We start from the raw sequence: 22,168 nt of genomic DNA on the forward strand, positions 1-22,168 counted from the left end.
GGGCCAGAGACAGGAGTCAACTCTGTAAATCCTCTCAAATCTTTGCTATTAAAATTATTCTGATCTTTTTAAATAACTGATATCCTAGATGTTCAAATGAGAGGTAAAAAAAAAAAAGTTTAAACTAAAGTTGATAATTTTAAGATTGATCCATGCATTCATTTTCAGATGCCTGGACCATTGTAACTCCCTACTTAATATTTCCTCTGCTGGATTACTCACTATTCCACCACATCCCCCACATGTTCAACTTTATCTCCACATTTAATTGCCCTTAACTTGAGATCAGCCCTCTACCAAGTTCTTTCACATTTTTAAGTTTTCTGTGCGCATGACCTTCATTGTTCTGTTTTAAAAAACTATACGCATATTTAAGTGCTATATAACTATAATGTTTTAATGCTTTAATTTCCTTCGGGATCAATAAAGTATCTATCTATCTATCTATCTATCTATCTATCTATCTATCTATCTATCTATCTATCTATCTATCTATCTATCTATCTATCTATCTATATATATATATATATATATACACAGGGGTTGGACAAAATAACTGAAACACCTGTCATTTTAGTGTGGGAGGTTTCATGGCTAAATTGGACCAGTCTGGTGGCCAATCTTCATTAATTGCACATTGCACCAGTAAGAGCAGAGTGTGAAGGTTCAATTAGCAGGGTAAGAACACAGTTTTGCTCAAAATATTGCAATGCACACAACATTATGGGTGACATACCAGAGTTCAAAAGAGGACAAATTGTTGGTGCACGTCTTGCTGGCGCATCTGTGACCAAGACAGCAAGTCTTTGTGATGTATCAAGAGCCACGGTATCCAGGGTAATGTCAGCATACCACCAAGAAGGACAAACCACATCCAACAGGATTAACTGTGGACGCAAGAGGAAGCTGTCTGAAAGGGATGTTCGGGTGCTAACCCGGATTGTATCCAAAAAACATAAAACCACGGCTGCCCAAATCACGGCAGAATTAAATGTGCACCTCAACTCTCCTGTTTCCACCAGAACTGTCCGTCGGGAGCTCCACAGGGTCAATATACACGGCCGGGCTGCTATAGCCAAACCTTTGGTCACTCGTGCCAATGCCAAACGTCGGTTTCAATGGTGCAAGGAGCGCAAATCTTGGGCTGTGGACAATGTGAAACATGTATTGTTCTCTGATGAGTCCACCTTTACTGTTTTCCCCACATCCGGGAGAGTTACGGTGTGGAGAAGCCCCAAAGAAGCGTACCACCCAGACTGTTGCATGCCCAGAGTGACGCATGGGGGTGGATCAGTGATGGTTTGGGCTGCCATATCATGGCATTCCCTTGGCCCAATACTTGTGCTAGATGGGCGCGTCACTGCCAAGGACTACCGAACCATTCTGGAGGACCATGTGCATCCAATGGTTCAAACATTGTATCCTGAAGGCGGTGCCGTGTATCAGGATGACAATGCACCCATACACACAGCAAGACTGGTGAAAGATTGGTTTGATGAACATGAAAGTGAAGTTGAACATCTCCCATGGCCTGCACAGTCACCAGATCTAAATATTATTGAGCCACTTTGGGGTGTTTTGGAGAAGCGAGTCAGGAAACGTTTTCCTCCACCAGCATCACGTAGTGACCTGGCCACTATCCTGCAAGAAGAATGGCTTAAAATCCCTCTGACCACTGTGCAGGACTTGTATATGTCATTTCCAAGACGAATTGACGCTGTATTGGCCGCAAAAGGAGGCCCTACACCATACTAATAAATTATTGTGGTCTAAAACCAGGTGTTTCAGTTATTTTGTCCAACCCCTGTATATTATTATTATTAACTGCCATCTTCACTTCTCTCCATGTTCAATGTCCTTTCACAGATACTTGTGATCCAACCTGACAAAGCCTGAGAGAATCTGCCCTAAAGAATAAAGAATTGGATAAACCGCTCAAATCCAGGTGTTCAAAGCTTGCAGGACATATACAAGAACAAAAAAATGAAACATACAATTCATATACAAGTCAGGGGCAGAGGCACCAAAGAACGTAGAGGCTAATTTACGCTACATCTACATCTAAAGCTAAACTGGAGCAGTTTACTATAGCAAATCTTAAAAAAGTAGTCTTGCATTAGTCTATAGGAACATGCTGTATAGTCTATATTGCACTAGTCTATAGGGACAGTGGTAGCCTAGTGAGAGGCTTTGGGCTATCAGTAGGAACACTGCCAGTTCCATTTCAGGTTCTGCTTTGCAGCCACTGTTGGGTCCTTGAGCAAGGCCCTTAATCCTGTCTGCTTCAGGGACGCTGTACAATAGCTGACCCTGCGCTTTGACCCCAGCTTCCATACAAGCTGGGATATGCAGAAGAAAGAATTTGGTTGTACTGTATATGTATATATGACAAGTAAAGGTATCCTTCATTCTTCATTCTAACAGTGCATCTGATGGGTTAACCTGGTTCTTCTATTTATGTTTCAGTGCGTGTTATTAACCAAACATTATCTGTAAAAAGGAAAATCAGCAGTCAGTCATTCATAATAATTAACATGGCATTATTCAGCCATGCCACAAAGTTATATGACATTTGAGAACTTTTTACATGCCTGAATTAATGATTAATGATGACCAACACCTTAAACTAATTGTCAATTTTAGGCTTCAATTGTACATGAGTTTACTTGTCTATCATGCAGGGCAACCAACAAATTCCTTATCAAAGTGCCTTGAACCTCTCAGTGACCCCTCTGCTTGTGCCTGAAATGAAGATGTCGGTTCCGGCTGTGAGAAATAACACAGTGTACTTATCACCCCACATAAAGCCTATTTAGCACCTCACAACAAATTACCTTTAAAAGGACATCCACATAGACATTGTGCTGTGACATTATCTCTTTAATGTCCCATTTCACTCCAGCCATCAGCAGCAGCATCTGCTCATAATCAATGGCTTTGGCCGCCACTATCCAGTAAGTGGGCTTGCGTAGTTCGCTGGCCGTGGAAACAGTCTGCAGGAGAACACAAAGTTCAGAGGATTATTTCACAACAGGAACTACACACCACCCAGGACTGAATGAGTGAAGAGATGTTCCATTAGGAATCACCACTGACTGTGAAATTAGGACTAAGCTTATGATTCACAGACTGAAGTGCTGTGTTTATAGTGTGTAGTGTTTATAAAGGAGAAAGTAATTAATCACTTACTGGCAAAGAATTGTGGGCTGTTAACTGTGCTTAAAATGGCCTAATTTAGGAGTCAGTAAATGTTAATTTGCACTTCAAGTTGAAATGTATGAATTATGGCACAATTATTTCATATATGCATATAAAGACACATACACCCTTTTCTCCAAATGCAGTCATTTCCAATTCCTGATTGTGAATCTGCTGCTGCTGCTTGCACAACCCTGGATCTAATCATGAAGAGTCGGATCACCACCTCCGTGGCCACCTCTTATTACCTGCCAGTGTTGGGTTCCACACAGAGCGGTATTGTTAACATTTTCAGCATTTAGCAGACGCCTTTATCCAAAGCAACTTACAGTACTGTGAGGGTTAAGGGTCTTGCTAAAGAGCCCAACAGCAGCAACCTGGCAGTGGTGAAGCTTGAACCAGTGACCTTCTGATTACTAGTCCAGGCTACAACTTTACAAAGAGCCACACTAAGCTCCATGTGACCTCCCACCCCTTTCCAATGTGCAGCTGCCTAGACCAGTCCCAGAAATCACATATCACAGCAGCAGAAGGAAGAGAACCCGTTGACCCTTCACACCTCAAACACGACCAATTGTGACCAGGTCAGTGGCTCTGCTGAGATTTGTCTTCAAGAGCTTTACTTAAACTGTCTTCAACAATGAGTACTAAGAATGAAATCACTACTGCCAATTTAAAGCACAAGGGCTGGTAACAAGCCCTTTCACCAGGCGGTGAAGCAGCACCTCTGGCTCTAATCCAGCACCACAGAGGGAAAAGGTTTTTGATGAGAGACAGTAAAGGGCAGGTCCATAAAAAGAAGTGGAAAGTGGCTGACCTGTGAGTAGAACTGCTGGAGGAAGGGCTTCTTGGCTGGGGGCATCATGGTGTCCAGATGAGGCTGAAGAAGCTCAAACTGTTCGGCCAGGAACACTCTGCAGGGGGAAGCAGGGTCATGTCACTAAAAGCCACTAAATGTGCCATTCAGAAGCTCCCCATAGCTCTAACAGCAGGGGTCGTGCATACTCAAGAGCCATTTTACCAGCCAAGCACCACTGGACAAACAGGCACACTCAGTACCCTTTTAAAACGAATTTCTTAACGTTTTTTAGTAGCAACTAAATCTTCTCTCCTGTGACATATCAACAGGTGGTTGATTAGGTGGACTGTAGAAAAGGCGAAAGGAGTGAATCTTACATTTGTTTAGTAATTTTTGGTTGTCTAGTAAATCTATTCCTAGAAATAATAAAATACATTTTATAAAGGTCACGTCTGAACAACTATGTACCAACCAGGCTCATAAAAAGCACTGTTTAATGCAAGATATATTTAAAACAATTGTATCCATCCAGAAACGCTATGAACACAAATGAAGAAATTAATGAAACAAGAGAAAAGCATGTAATTCCACAAGCACAGCTCAACTATGTATTTTAATTATTTGCAAACAAGTTTACATCTATCACTATAGATTCAAAATGTCTATTTCCAGAAATCAAAGTAATCTTTGAGGGTATCTTTACAGTGCTAGAACATATCAATTACATTCACTCCCATTGATTTTCTGACTGGTAAAACATGTAATAATATAAAAGAAAGAAAATTAAAGCATGTACTTTAAATGAGCTTTTGGATTGAAATTTAGCACAGAGCAAAATATGCTAAATAGAACCTCACAGAACAGGAAAGCTGAGTTTATAGCAGTGTGCTGACATCAAATAAACTACATTTAATGGAATTGAGAACTTTTATGTGTGTGTAGTATCTGGGTGTTCCTGTATAATTACACTGTAGTGAAGTCATTCTGTATTCTGAAGTCTTTTTTTTATTTTTTATTAATTCAACCTTTTGTGTAATCAAGCTGTATTACACAGTTTGATAATACAAAAGCTGGATTATTAGTTGCTAGTCGCTGATCTTGTCTATTTGTTTGACTTCTTTAAATCACAGATTTTCCAGCTGCCCTTAGACCAGCGGTCCTCAACCTTTTTTGCCACCGACCAATTTTATATAAGATATAATTTCACGGGGCGGGGGGATTTAAAATAGAACAACTGTACTACACACAAATGAGCTTTTTTCGCTGCAACGAGATGCTGCTCCCACCTAGGGGTGATTGGAGACAATAACACCTGTAAAAAAGTGTTTTTATTGCTGATGTAGTGATCTCTATTTTTTCAGTGCAAGCCAGTAATAAATGACCCACGGACCGGTACCGGTCCACGGCCCGGTGGTTGGGAACCACTGCCTTAGACACGGTATTGAGGCAAGTGTCCACATACTTTTTTAGCCATAGGGTCTATGGGAACAACATCTGAAAGGACTGTTAGGATCATAGGGCAGACCCGAACCTCTTTTAACAACTGGTATAAGACATTGTGGGTTAAAGTCATCCTTTGGCTTTACTAAACAAAAAACTGTCAATATTTGGGAAAAACAATGGTTGACTCAAACTTTTATTTATTTATTATTGTTTAGGAGGTTTTATGCTCCTTAAATAAAGTTGTGTGTCTTTGTGCACTAGCCATTGACACAAGTTTTCTGAATGGCAGCCCTGTTATAAAGAACTTGAGTAGTTCGGGACAGCCTAATGGGTAGGGCTATGAGCTATCAACTGAAAGGTTGAGAGTTCAAATCCCAGCTCTGCCACGCAGCCACTGTTGGGCCCTCTCTGCTCCAGGGGTGCCGTACAATGGCTGACTCTGCGCTCTAACCCCAACTTTCAAACAAGCTGGGATATGCGAAGAAAGAATTCCATTGTACTGTACACCTGTATCTGTATGTATGAGAAATAAAGGCATTCTATAGTTCATAATCTATTGTAAAATGCCAGCTTTAACTTTTAACCACAGTTTGTCATTGCTAATATAATTTTCCATGTTTTGTATATGACACCTTGATTCTTTTTTAGATATTGTGATAGATGCCCTGCTGTTTTAAAACCCTTTTATTTGGATTTTTTTGGAACCGACTACAAAGTTAACCTTGTTTTATATGAGATGATTGTTTTATGTCCTTCTTTTATTATGTTTCTTTTATTCTGATTCTTTTATTATGTCCTTTCTCTGTAAATGTTGGGTAATTTATTCACAAAAATGCACTCTTAAATAATGTAGAAAGAATGCAGGGTATTTGCCACTTTACCAACATCAAAATTTAATACTATTAATGTCAAAACTGATTAGGCAACTATGGTAATAGTTCATATGCAATATGTTTATACTACAATGTCAGACTGTAACAATTCAACATTATACATTACAAGAAATGACACTTCATACTTGAATTAGTCGTTGGTACAGCCTGCCTGTACAGATTTAGAATTTTTGAGACCTGTGCAGTAATTTATATTCAGTAGCAGTACCGCCACTCGATTAGTCTGAGGAAAACAACTGTGGATTTTAAGACATTCATCAGATAGCTTCACATCTCAATTTTTATCTCTCGCATTGAGCTTTCCACAGGCGGATGTAAGGTCAGTAAATGTTGATGTGTTTGGCATAAAAGTCAGCAACAATTCAGATCATGCTCTGAACTTGTCAGCAAGAGTAGCTGTAAATGAACGGCTGTCGAGCTGAAATTATATATACACAGAGCAAATGTAGCGCACACACAGTCCCTGCTGATCTGAAACAACCTGCACCCAATCACCTTATTACACTGAGGAAAATCTCTCAACCTGAATACACTGAGCACTGCAATCATGAACGTTAATAATGGAATACCCAGCATCAATCTCCACCTACTGCATCTGCACTTTATAGTACACATATGGCCACATGTATGTGGACATCTCACCATGAACTTATTAACATCACATACCATTTACAGGTTTCAAAGAATTGTAAAGCAGTGGACAGGATTCTTTAGAATAATAATAATAATTACTACAAACTAGCAAACAACCAGCATAACAAAACACAGCACATATGGATTATTAACTTGTAATGCAATCTTAATTGTGGCTGTCAATTAAGCCTTTCAGTCCAAAAAAGTAAGCTTCAATAAACAAATTTTCACAGATAGGTGCACTCTAATGATCCCTGCTGGTAAATGACAAAATGATTTACTGGCAGTTACATCGCTACATCACTGCATTGGTAATTATTCATGAGAATATGTATTAGAGGCAGTATGTCTGTAAGCTGCTATTTATTTATGTTTGCTATGATGTAAAATGTGTAAAAAAATAAGTCAGGGGCTAGCCATAATCACAAATGAAATCACCTTTAGGATATACACTGATCAGCCATAACATTAAAACCAGCTTCTTGTTTCTACACTCGCTGTCCATTTTATCAGCTCCACTTACCCCATCGAAGCACTTTGCAGTTCTACAGTTACTGACTGTAATCCATCTGTTTCTCTGCATGCTTTTTAGCCTGCTTTTACCCTGTTCTTCAATGGTCAGGACCCCCACAGGACCACCACAGAGTAGGTATTATTTAGGTGGTGGATCATTCTCAGCACTGCAGTGACTATGACATGGAAGTGGTGTGTTAGTGTGTGACACCTCACTGTCACTGCTGGACTGAGAATAGACCACCAACCAAAAATATCCAGCCAACTGCACCCTGTGGGCAGCGTCCCGTGACCACTGATGAAGGTCTAGAAGATGACCAACTCAAACAGCAGCAATAGATGAGCGATCGTCTCTGACTTTACATCTACAAGGTGGAGCAACTAGGTAGGAGTGTCCAATAGAGTGGACAGTGAGTGGACATGGTATTTAAAAACTCCAGCAGCACTGCTGTGTCTGATCCACTCATACCAGCACAACATACACTAAAAACACCACCACCATGTCAGGGTCACTGCAGTGCTGAGAATGACCCACCACCTAAATAATACCTGCTCTGTGGTGGTCCTGACCATTGAACAACAGCATGAAAGGGGGCTAACAAAGCATGTAGAGAAACAGATGGACTACAGCCAGTAATTGTAAACCTACAAAGTGCTTCTATATGGTAAGTGGAGCTGATAAAATGGACAGTGAGTGTAGAAACATGGAGGTGGTTTTAATGTTATGGCTGATTAGTGTATGTATAATGTATGACTTCAACTTAGTAAAAGCAGTATCAGCAAAAAAAAAAAAAAGGCTGAATAAAATCAAAACACAATTTTATTGATTAGCTATTTCTTTCCACTTAGTTCTATAAACACAAGCTCAGCAAAATAGTTATTTTCCAGCTACAGACAAGTCAAGTGCATGCATGTAATATACAAAAATAATATATAAATTATTTTATATGTATATCCAGATTATGTGGTGAGAATTCATTAAAAGAAGTCTCTATTTCAGTTAAGTTGTAAATTCATCTTTTTTTCACTGCTTTCATTTTGATTTAAAAACCCAGTGAAAACAAGGGGTCAGAAAAACAATCTTGTTTATTTGGCTAAGATATGAGATAGAGTGAAGGATTATAATTATACCCCTTATCAGGCCACTGGAATAAATATAGTGTTTACACAGCAAAACCCAGTAAAACCCAGTGAAAACAAGGGGTCAGAAAAACAATCTTGTTTATTTGGCTAAGATATGAGATAGAGTGAAGGATTATAATTATACCCCTTATCAGGCCACTGGAATCAATATAGTGTTTACACAGTAATAAGCAGCCCATTTCCTGCCCTTATCTTTGCCACCTTGATCTCTATACAGGTTTACTGACCTTCATTGATTAATCCATTAAGCAGGAAAGAGCATGGTACTGATGCTAACCTTTCCTGAAATGGGCACTGTGGTAATGAAACTATTAAGTATGGCATGTTTTGAGCATGTGCATGCTTAACCTACAGGCTTAGCAAATCACCACAGTCACCACCAGTGCCAGGCCATCGGGAACAGGCAGGAAGATACTCCAAAAAATTCTTAATGCATTTATTTATGAGCTGTTTCCTGCTTATTCACAGATTATCTTCTGTGCCATTTTTGTCCCGTTTGGATTTCTGAATGCAGGTTTCGTAGCTGGCGCAAACTGGGTGCCATCTGGCAGCCTGGACAGCCATATTTCTGGACTTGGAACTATGACTTAAAGTTAGTAAAAGTCTTTACTTATTCAGCTTCAGTGATTCTGGTTTTCATGACAGGAGGAGAGGGTGAATGAGTCTCGCTATACCAGCAGCTAAACAGAGAGAGAGAGAGGAGGATTTGGGAGTAAATGGAAATGTGAGAATAATTTAACACTTCATTTATTAGCTTATTTGGATTAGTGAGAACGCGTGTTAAGTCACCTGCAGCTGCAAGATTGAACTTTTTAAATCAAATAAACTTGGCTAGCTGTACTAACTCTGGAGAGAAATGCATGGCCTACAGGTGAAAAGCTGTAATTTGGCCAAAAACCTTGACATTTTGTTTGTCATTTAACAAATGAGCACAGACACTTGTGGTACAGTGTGGTAGAGTTCTCAATGAGAAACCTAAATCTATTTATTAAATATAAACAAATGAAGAAATTGATACCTGCAACACACTCAAAAACAGCTGGGATAGAGGCATGTTTACCACTGGGTCACATCACCTTTTCTTTTAACTATGCTTTTTGGCCAGTGATAGCTCAGTGGTTAAGGTACTGGACTAGTAAACAGAAGGTTGCCGGTTCAAGCCCCGCCACCACCAAGTTGCCACTGTTGGGTCCCTGAGCAAGGCCCTTAACCCTCAGTTGCTCATTGTGTAAGTCACTTTGGATAAAAGCGTCTGCTTAATGCTGAAAATGTAAATGTTTTTGGGAATTTAAGTATTACTTGTTGCAATTATGCATGTGGCAATTTTTGCTATTCTTGGTGTATACAAGACTTGAGCTGCTTAACCAGACTGCAAAGATCTGTACTGCAGGCAGGTCAGTCATGCACTCATGCTGTATGTCAACAAAGTCACGTTGTTGTAACTCCTGCAGAAAGTCTGGCATTGTTCTGCTGAAACTGTCCTGGGAGAAGACGTTGTCTTGCCGGCAGCATATGTCTCTCTAAGATACCAGCATAAGCCTCCACATCAATAGTACCCTCAGAACAAACTAACAATGTTTTTTTTGTACTTTTATTAGGTAAATAAAAGTTCAAGTGATTCAACTAAAAGTTCTAGTAAATCCCCCCGATCAAGTGCTTCTCATGGGGAGATTCCAGCAGACATAAACAAAAGTATGTACACACCCCTACAATACATCACCATTGCTATAAAATGAATTACATGCTTTTAACTTTGTGGCAACAGTTTATAAAAGCCCATTCTTAATCCAGCATGACTAGGGGTCATAAATTGATTGGGCTGCATAGAGCCCTGATCTGAACCCCAGTGCGTACCTTGCTGGACAAAAAGATTTTTAAATTAATGCTACAATTCAACATCAGTATTTTATCTCACAAATACTTAAACATATAGTTGACAGCTACAGGGGTTGGACAAAATAACTGAAACACCTGGTTTTAGACCACAATAATTTATTAGTATGGTGTAGGGCCAACCTTTTGCGGCCAATACAGCGTCAATTCGTCTTGGAAATGACATATACAAGTCCTGCACAGTGGTCAGAGGGATTTCAAGCCATTCTTCTTGCAGGATAGTGGCCAGGTCACAACGTGATGCTGGTGGAGGAAAACTTTTCCTGACTCGCTTCTCCAAAACACCCCAAAGTGGCTCAATAATATTTAGATCTGGTGACTGTGCAGGCCATGGGAGATGTTCAACTTCACTTTCATGTTCATCAAACCAATCTTTCACCAGTCTTGCTGTGTGTATTGGTGCATTGTCATCCTGATACACGGCACCGCCATTGGATGCACATGGTCCTCCAGAATGGTTCGGTAGTCCTTGGCAGTGACGCGCCCATCTAGCACAAGTATTGGGCCAAGGGAATGCCATGATATGGCAGCCCAAACCATCACTGATCCACCCCCATGCTTCACTCTGGGCATGCAACAGTCTGGGTGGTACGCTTCTTTGGGGCTTCTCCACACCGTAACTCTCCCGGATGTGGGGAAAACAGTAAAGGTGGACTCATCAGAGAACAATACATGTTTCACATTGTCCACAGCCCAAGATTTGCGCTCCTTGCACCATTGAAACCGACGTTTGGCATTGGCACGAGTGACCAAAGGTTTGGCTATAGCAGCCCGGCCGTGTATATTGACCCTGTGGAGCTCCCGACGGACAGTTCTGGTGGAAACAGGAGAGTTGAGGTGCACATTTAATTCTGCCGTGATTTGGGCAGCCGTGGTTTTATGTTTTTTGAATACAATCCGGGTTAGCACCCGAACATCCCTTTCAGACAGCTTCCTCTTGCGTCCACAGTTAATCCTGTTGGATGTGGTTTGTCCTTCTTGGTGGTATGCTGACATTACCCTGGATACCGTGGCTCTTGATACATCACAAAGACTTGCTGTCTTGGTCACAGATGCGCCAGCAAGACGTGCACCAACAATTTGTCCTCTTTTGAACTCTGGTATGTCACCCATAATGTTGTGTGCATTGCAATATTTTGAGCAAAACTGTGCTCTTACCCTGCTAATTGAACCTTCACACTCTGCTCTTACTGGTGCAATGTGCAATTAATGAAGATTGGCCACCAGACTGGTCCAATTTAGCCATGAAACCTCCCACACTAAAATGACAGGTGTTTCAGTTATTTTGTCCAACCCCTGTACATTAACAGGCAGGGTTTTGGAATAGAATGGCTGACAAGATCATGATCAGGTGTCCACACACAAAAAGACAAAACAAACACACACTCAACCATCCCAACTATACAAATACAGTGCCACAATACTAAAAAGCAGCTAAAAAACAGCTTGATCAAGACACCTCAACGACTTCTACAAAATATACATGTGCATGCTGATTTTTTTCTATTTTATTTATGCATTTCCCCCCATTTTCTCCCCAATTTAGCGTAGTCAATTTGTCTTCCGCTGCTGGGGGATCCCTGATTGCAGTCGAGGTATATTGCTGCTCACGTCTCCTCCGACCCACGTGCAGCCCTTACCGGAACCCTTTTTCACCCATGCATTCTGCAAAGGCACCTCCCTATCTGCCAGTCAGGGTCCTTACACAGGGTTTGAAGACCCCACCCACATAATCCGGTCATCCCGCCCTAGCAGAGACATGTCTGCTGCAGGCACTGCCAATTATGCCGGCTAGATGGCGCCCAGCCGACCGGTGGCAACGCTAAGTTTTGAATCGAGGAGTTCAGAATCTCGGCGCTGGTGTGCTAGCGGAATATCCTGGGCGCCAGTTATGTGCATGGTGCTTTATCTGCGTACATTTTAGATTGCTATTGGAAAGTTGTATTTGTAAAAGGGCGCATTTATATTTCACAAATGTTTAAGTTACTAAGAGCCCACACTTTATAGCAACAACACCATTACAGATCTGCAGTAAATGGGCCACTTACAGTGATTCGGTGGCAACTACTCGCTCTGCCAGGCCATATAATGTGTCACTAGTGGTTAGCACCACCAGTTGACTCAGATGAGGACTGGGTACCTTCTCCTTTCTTTCCTCTGAGGGGCCATGGGAGCCTGCATTCTCCCCTCCTGTCTCCTGCACACAAACATTTCACAGAGAAAAGGTCAATGCTTCGCTTGAAGCTATTCAGAGAGAACAAAAATGTTAAAAACACAAATCAATAAACATAACAAAGACCTTCAAAAATAAATAAAAAATTCTGCAGTACTTGAATAAATTTATCTTAATAAAACAGCAGGTTAGACACGACCTCTGATCATTTCCGTGGCTCAAATCACATACGTTTATGACAAATTAGAGTGTACGGATAATCCATTTGGTCTTTGGCACAGAAAACTTTGTGTTTCTGCACAGAATGCCTGGCTTTCTTTTTGCATAACAGTGTTTTAGGTTGCATTTCTTGATGTGTTATGTGCCAATGTTTTGTACTCCCAAGCCAATGTGACTATATTTATCACAGTAGCATGATGGTTTCTCACACAATGCCATCTGAGGGCTTGGTTGTCGCCTGTGACCTACATGGACTAAGATTTTATCAGGATTTCCTGAATCTTTTCACTATTATGTACAGTAGATGGTAAATGACCTTAATTATTTGCAATCTTGAGGAATTCTTTTTGAACTGATTGACAATTCTCATTTCTGTACAAAGTGGTAAGCAACAAACCATCATTGCTTGCAACAGCTGAGCTTTTTGGTAGATCCTCAGTCATGACCCACTCACGTGTTACCAATTCATCTGTATAATTATACATTGTGTAATGTTTTAAAACACTGCAACCTGAATATTCACTCTTATTTTGTTCCATCTCTACTTTTCTAAAACATCTAATACAGCTGATGCTAATATGACTGGGTATACAAGAAGTATTTTCGGAAAGCTCAGTTGTTTCAAAGCAAAAACTGGGTCAATGTTGTCCACTTAGAGAAAAACTCTAAATTAATTGCCCAACAAGTTTAGAAATGTTCAGTCATGCATGATTTTAGGAAATTGGACTTTTAATTATGCTGTCCATGCCATTATTCAATTTCTGTGCATGGAGAGAATGGTCAAAAAGTAAAATCAAACACCTGTGATCTTTGATATTTAAAATGACACAGCATTAATACTGACATATGTTCTTAAAGGACCATATATAAACTGTTACCAACACAAAGTTCAACAGCCAGCAGCTGTAACGGTATAGGGGCTATGTGGCTTTCCACATGCTTTTGTGGAGAAAGTTTCAACAACTACTTAAGGACCAATGAATTAAACAGCATAACATGGTATTTTCTCTGCAGTCGCCTGATCTAAATCCCATCAAGCTTTTACAGGAGAACTTAAAGACAAACAGAACCAAGCATTGAGCAACATTACAAGATGTTCTTTTTAATATTGTCCTGTCATGCTGGGATGATCAAAGTTTGCCCAAACTTGTGGATTTGAGTTCATGATGTCATTACAGCAAAGGGGGAACTCTGAAATTCACCTTCATTTTTCGAAGATTCAACTTTCCACTTAAATTATTACACTGATTATACGATTTGTTCTAAAAAAACATATTAAAATCTAGAAAAAAACAAAACCAGAAGCATTTTCACCTTTAATTACAGCAAAAGATGCTCTGTAATAACTCCTGGAAAGTGTTTTCTCTTCTCATCCAAACAGCCTCAGAAATTAGCTAAAAGTTTAATACACTTTGGAGTGCTGCATTGACGTAATCCCATTTATTGAAAGGGAGTTACAATTCTTCTCTTCTCAGAAACTCTCATTCTGAAAATGATAACAATAGTCTGGAAGGGGTCGGACCTTAAAATGTGTTCTTCCTAGCAGAGGAAGAATGTGTAAACAAAATAAGCCTTTTTCAGCATAATACAGACTGTTACCTAGCTTATCACACACATTACAATTAACTTGTGAATTATTATTTAGACGTAATACCAAAGTGGGTTTCAGGGCTTATTTTTTTTTATTTTTTATTTTTTTATGGTGATTCTTTAAAGTGATATGCATTTTAGATATTGTATTATGTCCACCTATACATGACAGTATCTAATAATGATTAAATATGCTAATCATAAAAAATTTAGTTTTATATAGAGTATACTACAGGCAGGTGCACCAAACTTCTGTACATCGTTAAGTGAACCCTCTTACAATGCATCTTGATGCATCTCTTTTGCAAATTAACAAACAACACATACCTGAAAAAACACATTATAGATAGATAGATAGATGATATATAGATAGATAGATAGATAGATAGATAGATAGATAGATAGATAGATAGATAGATGATAGATAGATGATAGATAGATAGATGATAGATAGATAGATAGATAGATAGATAGATGATAGATAGATGATAGATAGATAGATGATAGATAGATAGATAGATAGATAGATAGATAGATAGATAGATAGATAGATAGATAGATAGATAGATAGATGATAGATAGATAGATGATAGATAGATAGATGATAGATAGATAGATAGATAGATAGATGATAGATAGATATATAGATAGATAGATAGATAGATAGATAGATAGATAGATAGATAGATAGATATAGATAGATTGATAGATTGATAGATAGAGAGATAGATAGATAGAGAGATAGATAGATGGATGATAGATAGATAGATAGATAGATAGATAGATAGATAGATAGATAGATGGATGATAGATAATAGATAGATAGATAGATAGATAGATAGATAGATAGATAGATAGATAGATAGATAGATAGATAGATAGATAGATAGATAGATAGATAGATAGATAGATAGATAACTTTATTCATCCCATAGGGAAAGTCAGTAATTACAGCAGCTCCAGGTACATTAAAGCAAAAGAATTAAAGTATTAAAGTACAAAGTATTAAAGTACACAAGTAATGTTGTACACACTATGTAATTACATAAATAGAATAAAAAAATGTAGTATGTCATATAAAAAACTTAAGAAGTATCCTAGCAGTTAATATTTTAGATTAAATATGTAATATGTGATATACAAAAGTGTTAAATAATAACAGATATGTAGTCTTTATAGAACATGCTGGAACATGCTCCATGAGTCTGTCCTGATAGTAGTTTAGTGTTTGATGATGTCCCGAGCTAGTGAAGCATTATACATCATTATCTTCAAAAAACAGGATTAGTCAGACAAGTAAACCTTTTTTATTGCTCTGATGTCCAATTCTGAAGCACAAGCCCACAGTGGTTGCTTTTGATGGTGGACGGTGGATAGGATTTGTGCACTTGAGACTACACAGCTTAAGACTAACACACAAGGGTTCTCTGCACTATATGTTGTGACATTCACTTCACAATTTACTTTATCAGTAGTATTAAAATGATCTACAACTTGAGCTGCACAGTAGTACTTCTGTTGGTTTTTAACAGATGCCGTAGCTTTCATGTCCTTTTAACAAAAATAAGGCTTGGCACATTTTCCTTCTTTCATATGTAAAAAAAAAAAAAAAAAAAAACCCAGAAAAAACCCCAATGAAGATTAAAGAGTGCTGACTGTCATGGTATTTTCTCAGCAGTCGTCTGATCAAAACTCCATCAAGCATTTACAGGGGCACTTAGAGACTAACAGAACCAGGCAAAAGACAAGGTTCAAAACACAAGGTGTTTTCTGTGAAAAAACTTAACTTATCTGCACTGCAGAAAATAAAAATAAAAACAGATGCAGGACTGCAAAACTGGAGGGAAAAAATGCAGTCATTTCCGATTTGTTTTATCCCAAAGAGGATAGCACAAGTGTTATATGAAAGAACGTTAATGGAAGTCATCCAGGGAATCCATTAGCTCTGTCCTTAAATCATCAGCTCTGTCTCTAAAAATCATCAGCATTCAAGTGTCGACTCAGAGGTATGTCAGCATGTGAAAATGACAAACAACAAATATTGATCAACTAATAAAACACTAATTAGTTATTCAACTAAATATATTTCAAGCAGTACTAAGGGAAATGAATGTGCCATGTAGAAATTAAATGTCATTGGGTCTAACTATCAACAGCAATAACAAGCTACTGAGAATTTATCCTGTCAAGCTGATTACACACTCATTCGATAGTGACTTCAGCTAACTGTGGAATCTGCTTGGACCAAACTACTAATCTGACATGTAATGTCATGTTTATTAGGATTTTAACATCATGTTTTACACACTGTGCTTACATTAATGAAAGGACAGGTAGTTACTGGTTACATAAGATTCATCAGTTCAAGTTCAGTTCATGTCAAACATAGGCAATTTTTTATCTCCAGTTCACCTTATGTGACTTTGGACTGTGGGAAAAGACCAGAGCTCTTGGAAGAAGCCCACACATTGGACTCAGATCGCTCCACCTGGGAATAAAACCCAGGACCTTCTTGCTTTAAGGCAATCACTACCCAATATACAGTGTATCAAAAAAATGAGTACACCCCTCACATTTCTGCAGATATTTAAGTATATCTTTTCATGGGACAACACTGACAAAATGACACTTTGACACAATGAAAAGTAGTCTGTGTGCAGCTTATATAACAGTGTAAATTTATTATTCCCTCAAAATAACTCAATATACAGCCATTAATGTCTAAACCACCGGCAACAAAAGTGAGTACACCCCTAAGAGATTACACCCCTAAATGTCCAAATTGAGCACTGCTTGTCATTTTCCCTGCAAAATGTCATGTGACTCGTTAGTGTTACTAGGTCTCAGGTGTGCATAGGGAGCAGGTGTGTTCAATTTAGTAGTACAGCTCTCACACTCTCTCATACTGGTCACTGCAAGTTCCAACATGGCACCTCATGGCAAAGAACTCTCTGAGGATCTTAAAAGACGAATTGTTGCGCTACATGAAGATGGCCAAGGCTACAAGAAGATTGCCAACACCCTGAAACTGAGCTGCAGCACAGTGGCCAAGATCATCCAGCGTTTTAAAAGAGCAGGGTCCACTCAGAACAGACCTCGCGTTGGTCGTCCAAAGAAGCTGAGTGCACGTGCTCAGCGTCACATCCAACTGCTGTCTTTGAAAGATAGGCGCAGGAGTGCTGTCAGCATTGCTGCAGAGATTGAAAAGGTGGGGGGTCAGCCTGTCAGTGCTCAGACCATACGCCGCACACTACATCAAATTGGTCTGCATGGCTGTCACCCCAGAAGGAAGCCTCTTCTGAAGTCTCTACACAAGAAAGCCCGCAAACAGTTTGCTGAAGACATGTCAACAAAGGACATGGATTACTGGAACCATGTCCTATGGTCTGATGAGACCAAGATTAATTTGTTTGGTTCAGATGGTCTCAAGCATGTGTGGCGGCAATCAGGTGAGGAGTACAAAGATAAGTGTGTCATGCCTACAGTCAAGCATGGTGGTGGGAATGCCATGGTCTGGGGCTGCATGAGTGCAGCAGGTGTTGGGGAGTTACATTTCATTGAGGACACATGAACTCCAATATGTACTGTGAAATACTGAAGCAGAGCATGATCCCCTCCCTCCGGAAACTGGGTCGCAGGGCAGTGTTCCAGCATGATAATGACCCCAAACACACCTCTAAGACGACCACTGCTTTATTGAAGAGGCTGAGGGTAAAGGTGATGGACTGGCCAAGCATGTCTCCAGACCTAAACCCAATAGAACATCTTTGGGGCATCCTCAAGCAGAAGGTGGAGGAGCGCAAAGTCTCGAATATCCGCCAGCTCCGTGATGTCGTCATGGAGGAGTGGAAAAGCATTCCAGTGGCAACCTGTGAAGCTCTGGTAAACTCCATGCCCAGGAGAGTTAAGGCAGTTCTGGGAAATAATGGTGGCCACACAAAATATTGACACTTCAGGAACTTTCACTAAGGGGTGTACTCACTTTTGTTGCCGGTGGTTTAGACATTAATGGCTGTATATTGAGTTATTTTGAGGGAATAATAAATTTACACTGTTATATAAGCTGCACACAGACTACTTTTCATTGTGTCAAAGTGTCATTTTGTCAGTGTTGTCCCATGAAAAGATATACTTAAATATCTGCAGAAATGTGAGGGGTGTACTCACTTTTGTGATACACTGTACTCTCAAAAATACTGTTGTAGATTTGTTAGAAAACAATATTACAACATCTAGACGAAATGTAAATGCAATCTAGATAACTTTGGCTTTCTTTTTCTTGTGTGTTGTTTCCACACACAAAAAATGTGAACTTCAATAGTGTGGATGTTTTTGTCAGGAAACAATGTTTTAATCATATGCAGAAGCTTGATGCATAATTTTGAAAAAAACAATTAGCAAAATGTTGGCAGACAATACATCAATACTAGAGAATGCAACTGTTTCCCATTTTGGCTCCATGCTGTGTGGTTCTAGCCTTGCTTCAGATGACTACTATTAAACTTAGCAGAGAAATATGTGTTTTTTTAACCCTTAGAATGACTTCCAGCAGCCTGCTTTTAGCCAAGGCTTACATTTGGTTATTATACTACAAATAATTACAGGAGTCATATTTACTCAGCACTTCAATCAATCCTGCTGGAGCAATAGTGTGGTGAGTCATTTAAGGAAAACGAAGGCTGGTTTATTTATGTTCACCCTGCATAGACATGAACCCAAAAGCCCTTTACTCCACCACAGACTGTTTTAGTTACAAGTGAAAACATGACAGACACTCTTGCTGAATGACTAGTGTATTATGACACTGTTGAACATTTAAAAAAAACAATAATACAAAAAAAAAAACGTAATTATATCTTGACCACAACTATTAGCAGGTGTTATGAGGTTTATAGCAGTTTGCTTTAGTCTCATGTATGCTGCTTTGCATGCAGTTACTGAACATAACGCATAATACAAACATGCAAACAAAACAAACCTAAAAATGTCCCAGCAACCAATATCCTAAACCTATAACCTCAGCAATTTTTGCCTCAGAGTTATTTTTGCCCCAGTTATTAATACCTCAGAATATTTAAACATAAATGTAATATTATAGACAGCTAATTTTAACTAACAGCATAATAACATATCATATCGTAAATGGTGCTTTTCATTACAAGCCACTGTTAGAATTAGAGTCTAATGCATAGTTTATAAGAGGCCATCGTATCCATCGTACCATAGGCTTTTTTAGGATCCCAGAGTAGGAAAGTGATGAGAATTCTATTTGTGCACCAGAACGTGTAATATTCCATCTTCCAAGAGACTGTTTGGCTACATTCCACATAAGCTGTCACCACATTTGTGCATGAACTGACAGAATGAAGTAAGCAATGGCAAAGTACACTGCCTGTTCTGTTTTGCAATACAGTAGGAGTCACTATGCTAGCATGAGACCAGAACAATGACATGTTAAGTGGTGGTTCTTAACTTAAAGTTAAGAAAGACTACTACACAGGGCTGAACAAATAAGGTATAATAAAGACTATTCAATTAAACAACACATACAAAAGCCTGCATTTATACCCACATTTTTTTTAGTGACAGAGTTTACTGTTAGATAATTTATATGATGTTTTATTTAGTAAAATCTCTTCACTGACTTTCCTGACAATAAATCTTAATTGATAGTTTTAAAGTGAAATAAGGACCCTGGCTACCTGTAACAAAAGTCGCTAATAAAACATTGGTTGCTGGAGCAGTGTGGCAAGACTACCTGCTCCACATGGAACCTTGTAGTCACTGTAGATGATGTGGTCACCAATTGATATTAACTTGCCTGACAATATTCTGTCATTCTGTCTGATTTAAGATCGAATTAACATTTAAATTCCCATTTAAAATTAAAAAAGAAACTGATTTTACTTTTGGTGCACCTGCCTGTATATACCCCCCAAAAAAACAAATTTGTAATGATTAACATATTCAAGTACTGTCATCTAAAGGTGGAAATTATGCCATATCTAATCATTATTAAAAAAAAAAAAGTATATCTAAACATCACAAAAAGAAAACTATGCAAAAATGTAACCAGTTGTTACTTGGGATTCTATCTGGTAATGATGCTATTCATAAACAAAAGCAATCACAATGAGGTAGAGATTATCTTTTCCTTTTTGATGCATAACAGACATTAAATAATGTGATTCTGAGGCTTATGCCTGCTCATAACCTAAAGACGTCACTTCTCCTTTCATCCTGCTCTCAAAACACAAGGCTAATTGTGCTCTCTTCTTCTTCCTACTGTTTTAGCATAATAATAAGAACAATTGTGCTTGTGAATGGGAAGATGACAAGAGAATAAATTACAAATTGTGTTCTGTATTCCCAGTACTTTTTGGGTAAATCAATAAGAAAATCAGAAAAAGAGCCATAGCTGTAGATCCTCATCACAAAGCCATGATTGTATAATAATAATAATAATAATAATAATAATAATAATAAAAAGCAGTTGGATTTACTACCAATGCTGACTTTGTCCAAGTCTTGAGCATATCATAGAAATAAAGCCTTATATTTCAATCACTTTTGGAAAGGTGCTTAAGAATGCACCCATCATGAACTGTTTGGGTCTGTTTGCAGTGTAAGCTTTTATGGGATGTAATATCTCTGCTATCTACACTGATCAGCCATAACATTAAAACCACCTCCTTGTTTCTACTCTCACTGTCCATGTTATCAGCTCAACTTACCATATAGAAGCACTTTGTAGTTCTACAATTACTGACTGTAGTCCATCTGTTTCTCTGCATGCTTTTTTAGCCCCCTTTCATGTGTTCTTCAATGGTCAGGACCCCCACCGGACCACCAGGGATTATTTGGGTGGTGGATCATTCTCAGCACTGCAGTGACAATGACATGGTGGTGGTGTGTTAGTGTGTGTTGTGCTGGTATGAGTGGATCAGACACAGCAGAGCTGCTCAAGTTTTTAAACACCTCACTGTCACTGCTAGACTGAGAATGGTTCACCAACCAAAAATATCCAGCCAACAGTGTCCTGTAGGCAGTCTAGAAGATGACCAACTTAAACAGCAGCAACAGATGAGCGATCGTCTCTGACTTTACATCTACAAGGTGGACCAACTAGGTAGGAGTGTCTAATAGAGTGGACAGTGAGTGGACATGGTATTTAAAAACTTCAGCAGTGCTGCTGTGTCTGATCCACTCATACCAGCACAACAAACACTAACACACCACCACCATGTCATTGTCACTGCAGTGCTGAGAATGATCCACCACCCAAATAATCCCTGGTGGTCCGGTGGGGGTCCTGACCATTGAAGAACACATGAAAGGGGGCTAACAAAGTAGGTAGAGAAACAGATGGACTACAGTGAGTAATTGTAGAACTACAAAGTGCTTCTATATGGTAAGTGGAGCTGATAAAATGGACAGTGAGTGTAGAAACAAGGTGGTTTTAATGTTATGGCTGATCAGTGTATCTTCCAGCATGTTTAAAATGATTGTCATCAGTCATACAATTTGAGCATCGTAATATGTTGCAAGCCTAACAATAAATGATCAGTGTAAAGTCTGGTGTCTGCAGTGATTACATTTTATATACATACACTTCTTAATTTCCAGTCTGTGGCCCCTTTTGTGAAGATGGAAAATCTACAGTGTTTCACA

At 39.1% G+C, this 22,168-nt stretch overlaps 1 protein-coding gene across 1 annotated transcript in view; it reads right to left on the reverse strand.

Moving 5' to 3' along the window:
• Positions 1–22,168, reverse strand: part of vps50 (VPS50 EARP/GARPII complex subunit) — a 258,290-nt gene that overhangs the window by 16,770 nt on the left and 219,352 nt on the right. The window contains exons 23-25 of the mRNA XM_063014101.1: positions 12,564–12,712; positions 4,016–4,112; positions 2,835–2,993 (exon numbers count right to left, since the gene is read on the reverse strand). Coding sequence (XP_062870171.1) covers positions 2,835–2,993; positions 4,016–4,112; positions 12,564–12,712 — 405 coding nt within the window. The remainder of the gene's footprint in view (positions 1–2,834; positions 2,994–4,015; positions 4,113–12,563; positions 12,713–22,168) is intronic.

Source organism: Trichomycterus rosablanca, chromosome 2 (assembly GCF_030014385.1).
Source record: "Trichomycterus rosablanca isolate fTriRos1 chromosome 2, fTriRos1.hap1, whole genome shotgun sequence".
NCBI classification, from domain to species: Eukaryota; Metazoa; Chordata; class Actinopteri; order Siluriformes; family Trichomycteridae; genus Trichomycterus; species Trichomycterus rosablanca.